We start from the raw sequence: 15,399 nt of genomic DNA, 5'->3' as shown, positions 1-15,399 counted from the left end.
CAGAGCAGAGACACTGCTTTGCTTTGAGAGGTCTGTTGGTTCTCGCTGGACCCGGCCTGTTACGCTGGTGGTTGGGACGGCCTTGATATCTAGTGGGAAAGCCCAGCTGGTGCTGTAGCCCAGTACAGGGGCTCTCTTCTTCCCCTCTGTGTCCAGTTTGGGGCCCTGTGACAATCATGGACTTTTAAAAAACACTTTCAGCAGCTTTGCAGGTGAATGTTCGAGTTTCATAGGATATTGTGGTGGCCAAGTGCCCCCCAGACTGCTGCGATTTTTCCAACAGCCACCAGGTGGAAGCAGACATCCCTGCTAAGACTCCTGCCAGTGGGCGGTCAGTGGGCTGGTCCCATTCTGGAGGACAGTGGGGAGGTGGCAGGTCAGTTGTCTCATCACATGGTGCCAGCCACTCCAAGCTGGGTCAGGGATCAGGGCCAGGCTAGCTCCGTGCCCAGGCTGCCACTGCTGCTTCCTGTCCGGCTGGCAGGGAGAAAAGGGTGGCACTGACAATGTGGCATCTAGGAGCCCCCTCCCACTCCCCAGCACAACCCGGAGGAGACAGCACAGGCTGGTGAGGAGCTGAGACCAGGATCCCTCCCCCCAGCCCGATCCCTCTGCCAGGGCAGGGCTCCCGCACACAGCTGCTTGTGTGCAAGCAGCAGCAGAGGTGGCCACAGTGGGGGGATTGATCTGGTCTTGCTCCCGAGGTGTCTTCTCGGGGGCTGCTGTGGGGCGGGACAGGCTGGGACTCCTAATCACCACATTGTCAGTGCTGTCCTCTCCCCCCGCCAGCTGGACAGGAAGCTTTAAGTGTGGCCTGGGCCAGAGCTCAGTGCAGAGTGCCCTCAACTGGGGTGGCCCATGCCATGTGGTGAGACATGCTTCCTCCTCCCCCCCGGGATAGCACCATGCCACCCCCCCGACCCACCTGCCTGCTTCCACATCCCCGCTGCTGGAAAAATCACAGTATTGGGCTAATTTGGTGATTTCTGTGCCGTTCGTGAAATTGGAACTTACACAGGACTTGAACCCTGATGTCCTGGGTTGGGGTAGCAAGCCTGGATGTGCTCTGATCGTTTTGTTGAAGGCGGCTGGGGTGGGAGGGAGGAGGCAGAATTTAGACGGTGGAACTTAAGGTTTTGTTAAGCTAATTAAAACTTAATACTTTGTCACTAATGATAGGCGTCAGTGGGAATGCTGCATTGGCAATTGGCAAAAATGGGATATACTGTAGCCAGATCTAGATCCCATGATGATGGGTGACAAACATCTAGACGGGTACCTCTCTAATAGAGAGGGGCAGCTCGTGGGGACTACACTTCCCAGCATACATTGCGCCACCTGGATCCAAAGAGCTTTGCCTGGCTCTGGTAAGCTGTGTGTGGCATTCTGGGAGGTCGTGTGGGAGCTACTCTTGGGTACAAGGGGAAGGCTGATGGTGCATTCGTTGTAGAACTCTCTGATCACACCTGGCAGTCTGCTGCCAAAGCCCCAGCGATTTGGGTTGTTGCAGGGTGTTTCTGGTGCTCTGCTTCCAGGTCCTGTATGTGATGGAGCTTTTGCAGAACCAGGAGGAGGGCAGAGCTTACTTCAGCTCCATCTCGGAGTTCCTCCTCACCCACCCGGTCCTGAGCTTTGGCATCCAGGTGGTGAGCCGCTGCCGACTGCGGCACACGGAGGTCCTCCCAGCTGAAGAGGAAAGCGACAGCCTGAGCACAGGTGAGCCGTGAGGGGCAACCAGCCCTTGTTTCTGAGGAGGCTCTGGGGGCTGCTTCCTGGCGACATAGCCGGAATATATTAGTGAGAAACTCCCTTGATGAGCTGGCAGTGCTGGAGAACAATACTGACCTGCCTAGAGCGGCCCAGATTTGAGGGGAGGAGGATGGGCTCGTGGCTAGGGCACAGGGCTTAGGATCGCTGGGTGACTGCTACTGGGATCCCTCTAGATGCCTCCTTTTCGCCCTCTGGCATGGCACTCGGCGCAGCGGAGGGGGCATTCCCACGGATCTGTGTGGTGTGAGCGCCCAGGCAGGAGGTGGCAGAGTCCGAAAGAGCGTGAGGGGATTTTATGAGCCGTTTCTCTGAGATCTGAATGAGCACAAGGGAGCGCTCCGCCTCAGGGCCTGTGCTACCCGAGAGCTTGAGGCCTAAGGACATGTGCAGCGCCCCATGCTGCAGCCCATTTCCTCGTTCTTGTCTCTCTTCCAGAAGGGGCTCAGGGGGCTGGGGCTGTCGAATCGGCGGCGGGTGTGCTGATCAAGCTCTTCTGCGTCCACACCAAGTGAGTATGCATAGGGCATGGTTCGGACAGCTGGCCTGCTTGTCTCAGTGCTGCCCAGTGCGCACCTTCCTTCCTAAAACCCCCTTGGCCATCAGGGTCACCAGCTGTTCTCTGCTTGTGGGGGGGGATGTTATCACCCACTGTTCCCGCACGCATCTTCCCTCAGTATGAAACCCACCGGAGCAGTCGACATGGAGAGTATCCTTGGCCTGGGAGGCCTCAGGCCTGACTGGGTAGTGGGTCCTCGGTCTCTTCCTAGCTCCGTTTAAAATGCTTCCCGTGTCTTTTCCTGTGGACTCTCGAGCTCTGAGCCTTTGCACAATGTGTCAGCAGCTGAACGTTTCTGCTGACTTGGGGGCCAGGACTGGTTGGGTTAGTGCTGACCTGCCATGTGGCTGCCTAGGGCTTGAGTCTGGACAGCTTTCAGGTGTGGTCAGCACAGGAAAGGCTGAGCTGAGGCGGGGCACCACTGACTGGGGACTCCCACTTTGTCCTTAATAGGCAGAAAATACTAAAGCGCTTTCCAGGACCAGCTCCAGGAAGGGGAATCGCTGCGATTTATGGCTCTGTGGCTGATGTGTGAACTAACCCAGCATTTTGGAACATTACAGGGCCCTGCAGGATGTGCAGATCCGATTCCAACCTTTTCATAGTCCAGATATGGCTGCACCGATCCCTCCCCACGGCTCTCATGAAGATTTCGGTAAGGCCCTTCAGTCGGGGGTTCTGGCCAGAACCATCTGGTGCTTTGAGCTTCCCAGCATCGTGTCTCCATCATTGCTGGCAGCCTCAGCGAGGTTGGAAGGGATGTTTGGTGGGCTCCTGACTTTGTTACCCCGAGGGCATCCTAACTGCTGAGCTGGGCGTGGGAGGCCTGGCAGTTTAAAGAGCTGAGACCGAGCACAGAGCATGTTCAGCGATGAAGGTGCTTGGTGTGCTCTGTGGTGCCCCCTCTGGCTGGTCTGGGACTTCCTCCTGGGAAAGCTGCGCTCAGGCAGGACAGGTCTCGGTGAGGAGGGCAGAGGACGGATTGAAGGCTGGCCCCAGGTGGGTGTATTGCCCTGTATTGCTGCTGTGTCACTCAAACCCATTTGCAGGGAAGCTTACGTGTGGATCACATGCCCTCCTTGGCATGCACCCTCTTCTCTGGCAAAGGCCATGAGTCTGTTCCTCCTCCATCAGGCTGCTTCCATGCCCTGACTGAGACAGCCGTGGGCTTCCAGTTCAGTCCTTTGGCGCCTGGACTGGTGGAAGTGGTATAACTCGTGCTTTGTAGGAATAAAACCCTCCCTGCCTGGCTCCTTTGGAAGCTCTAAGGTTAATTTGTACGTATCTCTCTAAAGCGTTTCCAGACCATCTGGCTGACCTGGGCGCAGAAGGGCTGGGATCGGAGAAGGGGTCCGTCCATGGCTCCCAACCGGACTTACGGCGCATTGCAGACCTGCCTGTGCCAGCGGATTTTCTTGCCCTCTCCAACGATGCCAAACCCAAGCTGATGACCCCAGATGCATTCATGACCCCAAGCACATCTCTTCAGCAGGTAGCCTGATGTGATGGGTGGAGCCAGTGGGGAATGTAGGGGATGGTCTGGGATTTTGCGTGCTGAGGATCCCACCTGGACTGTGATAACTCGGGTAGTCCAGATAATCTAGTGTACAAACCATAGAAAGCGCTCAGAGCTCTTAGCCTTTTCTTACCCTTTGCAGTTGGCTTATGGAAAGTCCACCAGGAAATCTTGGCTCCTAGGACCAAACAACCTGAATCCCAGAGGTTTCCTGCAAGGCTTCTTTTGGGGGAGGAAACTGCAGTACTCCTGCTTCTCGCGGGGTTGGGATGCAAATACAGTAATGAGGAAGGGCCCAGAGCTTAGCAGCGTGGGCTGAGGCACCTTAAAATGCCAGGCTGACCCAAGCTCACACTGAGAGAGACCTGCAATGAGCAGCAAGAAGATGGGACCCGTCCGCAAACCAGTGAGCTGGCGGTGTGGCAGCATGTTCCGGCTTTGTGGGCTTTAGCTTCTGGGGTGGAGATCCCCTCCCAAGGGCTGTGTGCAATGGCTGCCCCTCTCTGAAGTGGCCTGGGTGTGCTCCCCAGAGCTTGTCTTTATTGCTGCTGGCTGCTCAGAGAGGACTCTCGGTCTGCAGAGCTGGCTTGCTTTAGAGGTGCCGGGGAATCTGCACCATTGCCCAGCAGGCTTTAGTGTGTGTTGAAGAAACAAGCCCGTTTTTAGGACTCTCTTCTCTGGCCAAGTAGCAGGGAAAAGCCCCATGTTGCTAAATGGCTGAGAGCGCCCCAGTTGGCACAGCGTCACTCCCCCAACTCTTGGCAGTGCCCGCAAGGCCAACCTCATTAGGGAGCATGCCAGAGGGCACGTGGGCAGCCTGGGAAGCCACTGGAGAGCGCACAGTTCAGCTGAATCATTTCTGTGCCTTTTCTTCTGGGTGAGACGACTCGGGTTTTGATTTCACTTCTGCGACGTCTCTCGTACCAGGGAATGAGCACTCCCCAGGACCGTGCTCCAGCGTGATAGGCCTTTCCACTCTCTCATCCCTAGCGGGGGGAGTCATCCCAGTGGTGGTTCGGTTTGCGAAGGTGGGGCTCTTGCGCTCAGCCTCTTGTCTTTAGCGATCCAAAACCGTTTGTTTCCTCCATGTCTGTGTATCAGAGCTTTGCCGGGGCAGCAGGAGGAAACAGACTGGATCTGATGCTTCCCCTCAATGCTCCCTCCCGTGTAGAACCAGTGGCTCTGCAGCAGGGGTCTGTGAGGTGTCTCTGGAGCGTGCCCCACTGACACTTTGGGGTGCTGCTCTGTCTTGGTGCCAGATGTACTGCCTCATGCTGATGCAAAACACTGGCTGTGAGGAGTGAGCTATAACATTCTCCCCTGTCTTCCTGCACAAGCTCTGGAGATGTTCCCAGGTCACTGTGCATGTCACTGGGTGACCTGGCTGATGCGTATTGTCCCCAGTGCTCTGACTGCAGCGAGGGCTGGCTGGTGTGATGCCAGTGTGACAATGGCTACATGGCGCCGCTTGCCACATTGAGCAGCTCGACCACAGTGTTCTGGTTTTAGAAGTGTGGATTCTAACCTGTCTCCTGTGGAAGGTTTGTAGCTGTCTGTCTACACCTGGGCAGACCCTTGAAATGGTTCTGAAACCAAGGCCTGAAGCCACTCGTGGCCATTCTCCTAGTTAGAGTTTCAGAAGTTCGTTGTACTACCCCTAAACAGGGTAACTCCTGCTGTTACCTCTTCCTCTTAATTTCTTGTCTGGAATATTCCACGGTCCTTCATTAGCATTTGGTAACATAGACTTATGAGTGAACTTACATCCAATACTCCATCTACGTGGAAATAGATGGAGAAACAGCTCTTCTCTGGAGGAAAACCTGTTTTTCACCTTTGCTGATCACCAGTCCCTAGGCACAGACTTGAAGAACTTAATTTTCAGTGTACATACATTACTCCTCTCACACCATCCATACACGTTTTGCATAATATTGATGCCCAGTGTGAGACAGGGTTTTATGAGAGACCTCACATGACACACTTTTGTGAACTTGAATGAAAATACCAGACCCAGGGGATTCCTTATGCACCCCTTTTGCCCTCTGCCCCTTGGACTCAAGATGTCCCTTGGTCACACTGAAACTGTAACAGCAATGGTCAGACATACCCATCCCATAGAAGGTGACCAGCAGTCCCCCATTAGTTCATTTAGAGGCTTCTCTCTACTGTTGGCAGCACTTATCTAAGTCAAGGCCAAGCCACTTGGCTTCCATCCAGGTCTGTTCCTGTAGCAGGTGCGGGGAGAGCCCAGGGACCACGCTATCCAGGATGGACGAGGGGATGTAGATCTGAGTGTTGGGCACCTCCTAGTGGAACAGCTTAGCTCCTTCTCCTCTAGCAGCTGCATGTGTGTGAACAGGGGTGACAGGGCTGAGCCCTGCCGAACTCCATCTGTGAGTGCCCTCCAGCAGGGAAAGCAAGTAGAGAGGAAAGGAGCAAACTCCCAGAAGGGCCTTTCCGTCCGATCCGCAGTTGGGTCTCCAGAACCTCATGCCCAGTTCTGTCAAAGGCCACAAAGGGGCCCGGTCCTTGACTGGTGCCCTAGGCACATCTGGAATCTTGAGAGAGTCTCTGTCACCTTCTGCACGCTCCGTAGTGGGACTGTGGAGGGAGCCAGGAGTTGCTCAGGGAGAGGCCTATCGGCAGAGCCTCCTCTCAAAGCATGGATCTGTGTTTGTGCTAGATTGCCATGTCGCCGGGAAGCAGCGTCAGTTCCCTGACTGCAGTCACAGCCATGAGCAGCGCTTCCGTCACTGACCCCGCTGTGCCCAGGTAAGTGGAGCCAGAGTGCGTGTCCTTCCCAGCTGAGTTGGGCCCCATCTGCAGAGCAGGCTGGCGCTCCAGGGGTTACACACTCTATGGCAGCGCTGAGTGAACCTGCCTCCTTCCCTGTGGTGCAGAGGCGGCCTGCTCTGTTTCCTGCCTCGGAGAGGTTCTCCCATTGCACCGCTGCTCGGTTGCTCTCCCTGCTCCTCCGGAGGGAGTATTGCGCTTTGCGAGCGGTGAAGGCTGCAGACCCCAAGGACAGAGAGGCATTACTAGGAGTCTGAGGGACACTTAGACTGAACATCAGACACAGCTTCCCAGTGGTGAAGAGTATAATAGGGTAGAAGCCTCAGTGCTTAGGCGAGGAGGGCAAGGACAAATCCTGCTGTGTCCTGTTCTCCTCCCCCAGAGATGGGCTAGACTAAAGGATCATAGAAGAATCATAGAAGATTAGGGTTGGAAGAGACCTCAGGAGGTCATCTAGTCCAACCCCCTGCTCAAAGCAGGACCAACACCAACTGAATCATCCCAGCCAGGGCTTTGTCAAGTCTGACCTTAAAAACCTCTAAGGAAGGAGATTCCACCACCTCCCTAGGTAACCCATTCCAGTGCTTCACCACCCTCCTAGTGAAATAGTGTTTCCTAATATCCAACCTAGACCTCCCCCACTGCAACTTGAGACCATTGCTCCTTGTTCTGTCATCTGCTACCACTGAGAACAACTGAGCTCCATCCTCTTTGGAACCCCCCTTCAGGTAGTTGAAGGCTGCTATCAAATCCCTTCTCAGGATCTGACCCCCTGAGTTCTAACAGACTCCCTCTAGCAAGGTTGTGAAGCTCTTCTGTTCAGTCCCTAGTCTAGGAAGAGTGGTCACGCCAAGGGAAGGTCTCCCGTTGGGTGGGAGGAACCACAGAGCTTGGGGGACGCTGGGTAAACTGGGGCCAGGCGCTCCTGCATTGACCAAGTGCAGCAGGAATCGCAGTTCCTGAGCTCAGGGGGCTCTGCCTGAACCAACCCTACGAAATCTGGTGCTCAGCTCTTTCCATCTCCCTGTATAGGCCATCTGAGGACCTGACTTTGAGCCCAAAGATGCAGTTGGACACCAGCCTGACGCTAAGCAGCAGTAGCAGCAGTCTCCAGACGAGTCCTAGGAACCATTCAGTCCTTATCCCTGGACTCCCTGACAAGCTGACCCCAAAGGCCCCTGTCCCGGTAAGGCTGCCAGCACTGTTGGCACATGGTAACTCTCCCTTTCTTTCCATGACCCTCTGCCAGCTGGAATGCACCAGGGTGCCCAGGCTGGCCCATCCGAGTGGTTGGAAGGTGCTGCTGTGTCAGCACGTGTCGTCGCAGATTGCCTGTCCGTAAAAGCCACGGCTTTAAAAATGGGGGCCGCTCTAGCACAGGGTCACTTTTTTTATTCCATCATCAGCAACGTTAGGAGCAGTCACTCCCCATGCTAGGAGACTGGAAGGGAGTCAAGGAAGCACCCCAGGGAAAGCTACCAGACACTCGGAGGAAACACAGATTGCTCTGACGTTGTCCGTTTCCTGAGCAGGGTTACACGGAAATCCGAGCTGAGTCTGCTGCTGCCTGTGCTTTGGGCCTGCAACAAGAAGTTCCTCTTTTAAAATGTTTCTGCCCCTGCTTCTGTAGGAAAGACCCCATGAAGTTGATTGTAGCCAGTAAAACAAAGGGAAAGAGGAACAGCTCCTCAAATCTCTTTCAGTTCTGGAGACTTTAGATGTCACTTGTGTCTGACATCTTCAACTGGAAACAGGTGTTTTAAGCTGATGCCCCTTTAGCTAGTGCGTCTTGCCTCTTTGGTGAGAGAAACGTGAACTCTTAGACCCGGTCCTGCGGGCACTTACGTACGTGATTCACCTGTGCAGTCCCCTGGACCTCTGGGGCTGGCGGTGTTATGTGCTGAAGCGTTTGCAGTGCAGCGTGACCCCGGTTAGTGACTGCTGCTCCCAACGGAGTTAACAGCACACAGGAAGGACAGAGTTGTCCTGCTGGACAGCTGGGTCTGTGCTGGCGGGTAGTAGGGGTGCTGGAGCGGCAAGGATCAGAATGCAATCAGGCCCAGATGTCTGGAGGCCTGGCTCCTCAGCAGCCCTGTCCTGGGGGCACAGCAGTAGTAAGGCCAGGAGGGGGTCTCACCGCTCTCTGCCCTGAAGGCTGGCTGCCATGGGGTGCTGAGGGTCCTTGAGACGGCTTGTGTGGTTTGGGTGTCTGCATTACAGTGAACGTTGGCTTGTTTATATTGGTCAGGTCACTCCAGCAAACCCCCCTCTGACTCTGGAGCTGCAGGAAGTGGAGCCCCTTGTGGTAGCCCAGGCCTCACCCACCCGTGAGCGCTCCCCGGACGTCATTTCCTCGGCCTCCACGGCCATGTCCCAGGACATCCCAGAGATCGCCTCTGAGACGCTGCAGCGCAGCTTTGCCGCAGCCCCGGCCGGGCTCCCTGCAGAGGTGCTGGAGCCCAACCACCACGCGGACAGCATGGCCTCGGCCGCCTCGGCCTTGCACTTGCTGTCCCCGAGGAACCGGCACAGCTCCGAGCACAGCCAGCACTCCCTCGACATGGCCCCTGTGGAGGTGGACAGGCTGACCACACCCTCGTTACTGGAGACTGCTTTAACTCAGGAAAATGCATCTTCCAACAGCGTCGTGAGCCAGCCGTGGCCAGCGGCCCCCGACATCACCAGGGAAACCAGGAACAGCATAGCAGACAGGTAACCGGCTGGGCGAGCTTTGCTCTGCTTTACTTGGGGGCACGTTCTTAGCCATGTCCAGTTGGCACGTTGGTGGAAAACTGGTGTTTCAGGGCCTTGGCCGTCCCTCCTTTCAGAGCCCCAATACGCTGCTTCTCTCTGCACCCGACTTTGTAGGCTCAGCATCACTGTCCCCCACCTCCAGGGCAGTTTTAACATGCACCCCTGCTCTGCAACAGGGACTCCAGGATAACAGGGGGGGGCGTCTGTTTTTCGCCCGTCCGGCTCAAAGGAGCTCAGCGCCTTAACCCTTTTTCTAGCTGCCAGCCCCACACACTTACCCTGGGTTCTCAAAGTCAAGCTGGGGGCTTTCCATCTTGTGCATGACCAGCAGAATGAAGGTTGTGCAGGCCAAATTCTGCTCCTGGCAAAATCTGTGCAGCCCTGTTGGGGGGACCTGATGGGCACTCGGGAGCCAGTTCTGCTGCCAGTGCACGAGATTGACGAGTCTCTCACCTGTGACGGGCTGGCTCTGCAGAGACGCCAGACAAACTTAGTCCCTGAAGCGAGTAGCTGTGATTGATGCACGTGGCGAAGCAGGTCTGAGGGCGCGTCTGCCTGAGCTGGGAAGCACAGAGATGTAGCCCGAGAGAAGGGTTATGTGTAGCCATGTCTTGGAGACAAACTCTTCCAGCCCAAGCAGCTGGGGGTGTTCCGTGCAGGTCTGGAATGTCTGGGCTGGCCAGATCCTACCTCCTCTGGCAGGAGTGGAACAGAATGTCCTGATTTGTCCCCAGGCCTCTCATAGAATGGGAGGCAGCACCTCCCAGGGCCAGCCCTGCAGCCTCCATCCTTCTGAACGAGGCTAGCAGCCTGCCAACACCGCTCCTTAATAGACCAGAGACGTCCCCCGAGTTACAGGAGACGCAGCCGTCCTTCCACCCTGGAGCTCCACGCTGCTCTCATGTCCGACATGTCGGCTGTCTGGATCCAGGGTGCGAGTTTAGAAAAGTCTTGCCAGGGTGGCTGGTTCTCCTGGTCCCCGACTCCAGGCCTTGTAACTTGCTGCACTCTGCAGGCACGTCAGTGTCTAGGCAACGGCCTCTTGCTGTTACCACTGATGCACAGAGTCTGGGGATCTGAAATACTCCCCTGGACAGGTGAAAATGCAACGGCTGGGGGATGCTCTCTACCGTAGTGCACCACCTGCATCTGGGGGAGAGCAGTGTGGTGTTCCTGCCAGCTGCTTCCTGTTCACTGGTGGTTATAAAATGTGCCCGTCCTCCAGGTTGTGAGTTCAATCCTTGAGGGGGCCATTTAGGGATCTGGGGCAAAAAAATTGGTCCTGCTAGTGAAGGCAGGGGACTGGACTTGATGACCGTTCAAGGTCCCTTCCAGTTCTATGAGATAGGTATATCTCCATATATTATTTTATTATTTATCTACAGACCCACCCGTGCTCTGAAGGGTGTGTGTGATCGCACCCAAGCATCTGACCCCCAGACACCCACTATGCCTGGGCCCGGCTGTCAGACCCCACTGGCTCTGTGAACCCCCCAGCCTGCTATCAGCAGGCCCACTCCTGTGCAGGCAGTGGAATGAGCAGATAACCAGGCCGGGAGACGTTTTCATGATGGCATTTCCCTTTCCCCCAGCCCAAGGGATGACATTGCAGAGAAGCACAAGAGCTCTTCCTATCACAGGCACAGCTACCACCTGCTGCAGCACGACAGCCAGGATGCCAGTGCAGAGCAAAGGTACCAGCACGCGCATCCCTCTCGCGTCCCCAGCACGGACTCTGTGTCCCTGTCCTTGGCAAGTCTTCATCTGCTTTGCCTCCTGCCCCCCAGCCCTGGCACGAGGGAGGCCGTGAAACCAGTCCTATCCTGATAGCATCTTGCGAGCCAGCCCAGCTATCACCTGGGTTATGCTCTTCAGGGTCAGAGTGCTTGCTGGGCTGCACAGGGGAACGTGGACAGAGCGTGGCTTGTGTCGCTTGGTCCAATCATCAGTGCAAACCAACTAATGGGCACTGTTTGGTGGAGCCCAGCCCTTGAATTTAAAGCAAGGTAGATCAAGGTACCCTAGGGCACTGCTGTGCTCGCCAAGATCCTGCCCAGTCACGACCCGCCCTTCACCCCCAGGGGCTGATCCTACATGCCGAATTCTCACTGCCTTCAATGGGAGAGCTGCAGCCAGAGGCCTGGCAGTGTCAGCCCCCAGTCAGTGCGGAGTTCGGTTACTGCCTGGACTCCCTCGGTTTCTCCACATTGTGGTTCTCAATGGGTTACGGCACCTTCAGCCTCTCAGCTTGAGAGGTGTGCTGTGCTTGGTCCCCTCCTGAGTCAGCAAATTCCACACTAGGGAGCACTCAGAGACCTCTGCAGCCGGGCCTAATGCAGAGACTACAGGTCCCATCATGCCATACTTCATCTTGATCTGAGCAGCCTGGTTCCTTGGGTCTAGGTGGAGCGCTTCATGCCGGGCCCTGCGGACTCGTCTGGATTGACGACCTGGGCGGCTGTAGGGCAGGGTGGCTCTCCCCACTACTGCTAGCAACCTCCTCTCCCTGGTCTTCTTTTGCAGTGACCATGATGATGAAGTTGCAAGTTTGGCTTCTACATCAGGCGGGTTTGGTGCCAAAGCATCTGCACAGAGGCTGCCTGTGAAGGACTGGAAAGCCAAGGTGTCCCCTCGGGCTTCCCCCAAGCTCAAACGGAAGGGCAAGAAAGATGACGGGTACGCTGGACTTCCAGGGCAGACAGCTGCGGGATTGGCAGCACAGGGTCACAATCTGAGAACCCCGCTAGCCGCTAAGCTAGCCAGCAGTGCCCTAGAGCTGCTGCTGTCTGCTTATGGGGATCTGAGCTTTGTAAGCAGTAACCTCCCAGCCCTGGTGAAAGCGCTGCGTTGCCCAGTCAGAGTGGCTATCACAGAGGGGCATGGGAGCAGGCTCTGTCCTGCCCTTCTGGTGGGGCTGCAGGGCCAGCACAGGCTTCAGAAGAACTTGTGGGAGGCAGGCTCGTGACGATGAGACAGGAGGGGTACACAGCCTTGTTTCTACTCCTGTGCTGCCCCATGGCAGAGCCATCTGCCCCACTTTGGGGAAGGCTCCTTCAGGACGGTCATTCTCTAAATGTTTTCCAGCACCCAGCATGACAGAGCTCTGATCTGGGTGGCTTCTAGGCCCAACCACAGTGGCCACATGCAGTAACGTCTGGCACCTGCCTGCTGTGTCTGTGTTTGAAACTTGAGCGTATGAATGTGCTCTGGCTGAAACTTGACCAGCTGAAGGGTCAGCCCATGAGGTGGTGATTGGGTAGCGCAGTCCAATGTGCTACGTCCTGTGTACAGGAAAATCAGTGCAACCTCTGCAAATGGCTTTCTACTCCTGTGCTTTTCATATGGCCATGGAGTGGTTTGGAACTTTCCTTGTGTATGTCGTGACTGCAGACCACAGGCTGGGGCTTTAGATTGCTGGTTGCAGGAAAAGGAGGCAGCGAAAAAGGAATCTCTGCTGATAAATGATAAATGCCATTTTCCTCCCATGCCCCAGTCCTCTTCAGACAGCTGTAGTGCTTGTGGGCCATCCAGGCTGTGAGCTGCCAGCACACACCTCCCTCCTGCCAGGTTTGGCTCAACACGGAGTCATGGGTTTTCAGGAGCCAAACTGGTCTCTCCTGCTTAACAAACCAAGTCCGTGTTCTCTTTGTTCAGTCCATATTGCAGCGTATGGCTCCAGACAGTCATTACAGGCACTCTTTGAGAACTTCAAAATGTGCATCCCATTTTTTTCTATAAGAAACAGAGAAAACGGCCCTCTTGGTGTTTGGGCAGATAACGTCAGGGGAATGACTTCTCTGCCCCCAAATTCAGTCAAGGCTGAACAGCCTAGGCTGTGCTCGTGCTGTGTGAACATCAGGGGATCCAGTGACCTTCAGGCCAAAGGGCCAGGCCCAGGAGGTGCCCTGTGTCAAACCAGCCCGTCTAGAGGGGCAGTGTAGGGGGTCCCTTGAGTCTTACTCACTAGGGGTGGTAATTCTTGGCTTTGATACAGTTCTGTACCAATATGAACTCTGTACCCTCCTGGTGCTCTTGTGTTGGTGGTGGAACAAGACAAAGGGGGACGGATGCTGGATGGTGGGAGGGTGAGAGTTATAGGAGTAATCAAAAGCTCCCACCCAGCTCAGTCAGTGTTGGTGAAAGACTCTGACCCCGGGCTGGGTGCAATTCACATGGTTATGGTAACTCTTCTTTTCATTCCAGGGATGTGACCCAGTCCCCGAGGTCAGGTGATCGCCAGGTTAGTCCCAGTGGGGATCCGACGCTCCATCACCTGCTTGCTTGTTAGTCAGCTCACTGATGATGTAAAGGAAAGCCCGTCCCAATTCCCTCCGCGTTTGTTGCGGAGCCGGGGGCCTGTGCTGCGTGAGCAGGCAGGGCATGCCGGCTGTGCTTCACTGCTCACTAAGGCCCTGCAGAACTTGCTTAGCTCTGTGGCTTGCAGGTGGTCTGAGGGGGGTGCCTAGACTTGGTGAAACCAGTGGTTTCCTTTGCAGCTTACCACATCTGATTCGCATCTACGTGGTCCTCCTTTTTCCACTCCAACCGGCTCAGCCGCAGCTCTGGTATTTGCTCCTGCAGGAGATGAATAGAAATCACGTTGAGTGCACCAGCAATGGGAAAACAAGGCATTCCTAGCCCCATTAGGACAGAGCAGCTCTGGCCTGTTAGAGCTCCTTATCTCTGCTGGTAGCACCTCCGTGTCCAATGGAGAGCGTGCTGGGACCACGCTTTAGGACTCATTGGGGTGCTCTTGGAACACTATGAGGGCTCGGGCAGCCTCTCAAGTGGGGTCTGCTGTCTGTAGCGCCGGGTTGGCCTTTCAGATGGCTTCCCTCTAGGTTAAAGCCTGGCTCCCGCTGATGGGTATGAAGCACCTCTGTAGATTCCAAGGTCAAAAGGGACCAATGTGATCATCTAATCTGACCATCTGGATAATATGGGCAAGAGAACATCTCCAAAATAACTTCCCCTTCCTCCAGGCATGGAGCTGGCCAGAGCCACTTCCCCTCCTGAGCTAGAGGAAGTGCCATGGTGCTGGCCCTGTGAATGGCGGTGCACCCCCCAAACAATGCATTGCCCCATCGTAAGTGCCTGAGGTCAGCTGTTTAAATCCCAGGGCTTTCCTCTTCTCTGACAGCGGAGACCTACATCCTCGAAGTCTTGTAGGCAGCTGCAGGGATCCAGCGAGGGGCCTAGGCTCTGGTTTGCACATCACCTTTGGGGAGCAAAAGCTTTGGCGTTAGCCAGCCTGCGAAGGTCTGGGCGGGGTTCGCTCCCAACCAGCGCAGTCTCTTAGGTCAGGGAGTCGCCTGGAGGGACCCTGGGGCCTGGTGTGTTTTGCTGTCTCGTCAGTGTGCTCCTGTAAAGGCAAACTGCGGATCCTATTGGAGACGGGGGGAATTTTGCCCCTTGGCTTCCTTGAGGCCTGGGCCTGGCCCTGAATCATATCCTGGTTGTGTTGAGCTTTGCTCCTGGGCTTAAGTGGTGGGTGAACTGGCCCTGGGTTTCCCTAGCAGGGGCTCAAGCTCTCTGCTGACCTCTGACCTCAGTACCGATGCAGTGGCCAGTGGGCACAGAGCGTATCATTTGGCTGCCTTGTCTGCGAACAGGTGACCGCCGAGTGCCAGGATGAGCTGATGTCTCTGCTGCGGAGCCAACAGAGGGAGCTCACGGAGCTGAGACAGAACCAGATGGAACTAATGCAGAGACTCACTGACCACCTGGATGCTGTGCAGAGCTCCCTCATGGGTCACATGGAACGAGTGATTGACTCTCAGCAAGAACAAGAGCGTATCCTTCCTGGCAAGCCCCTCCCGGGGCCAGCGTGCCACGGGGCCGGCCCTTCAGGGATGAGCGGTGCTGCGGGAGAGACATCAGTCCCAGCTGCCATACGTCTACCCCATAAAACCACCTCGGAGTTCAGCAGCCACTGCTCAAGGGTGCCAGGGCTGGGACGGGGGGATGCTGCAGGCCGGGGTTGGGGGCACTAGAAGAGCTGTGTGGG

The 15,399-nt window shown here is 55.9% G+C and overlaps 1 protein-coding gene across 1 annotated transcript in view; it reads left to right on the top strand.

Moving 5' to 3' along the window:
* EDC4 (enhancer of mRNA decapping 4) overlaps positions 1–15,399 on the top strand; it is a gene marked incomplete at both ends in the record, with an annotated part of 46,966 nt that overhangs the window by 22,386 nt on the left and 9,181 nt on the right. Inside the window, 11 exon segments of the mRNA XM_034788440.1 lie at positions 1,536–1,716; positions 2,206–2,278; positions 2,890–2,981; positions 3,622–3,818; positions 6,529–6,617; positions 7,671–7,824; positions 8,887–9,350; positions 10,985–11,086; positions 11,916–12,068; positions 13,596–13,632; positions 15,005–15,185. Coding sequence (XP_034644331.1) covers positions 1,536–1,716; positions 2,206–2,278; positions 2,890–2,981; positions 3,622–3,818; positions 6,529–6,617; positions 7,671–7,824; positions 8,887–9,350; positions 10,985–11,086; positions 11,916–12,068; positions 13,596–13,632; positions 15,005–15,185 — 1,723 coding nt within the window.

Source organism: Trachemys scripta, chromosome 13 (genome assembly GCF_013100865.1).
Source record: "Trachemys scripta elegans isolate TJP31775 chromosome 13, CAS_Tse_1.0, whole genome shotgun sequence".
Lineage (NCBI taxonomy): Eukaryota > Metazoa > Chordata > Testudines > Emydidae > Trachemys > Trachemys scripta.
Note: the sequence above shows the minus strand (reverse complement) of the source record. Positions and strands in the feature narration are given on the sequence as shown.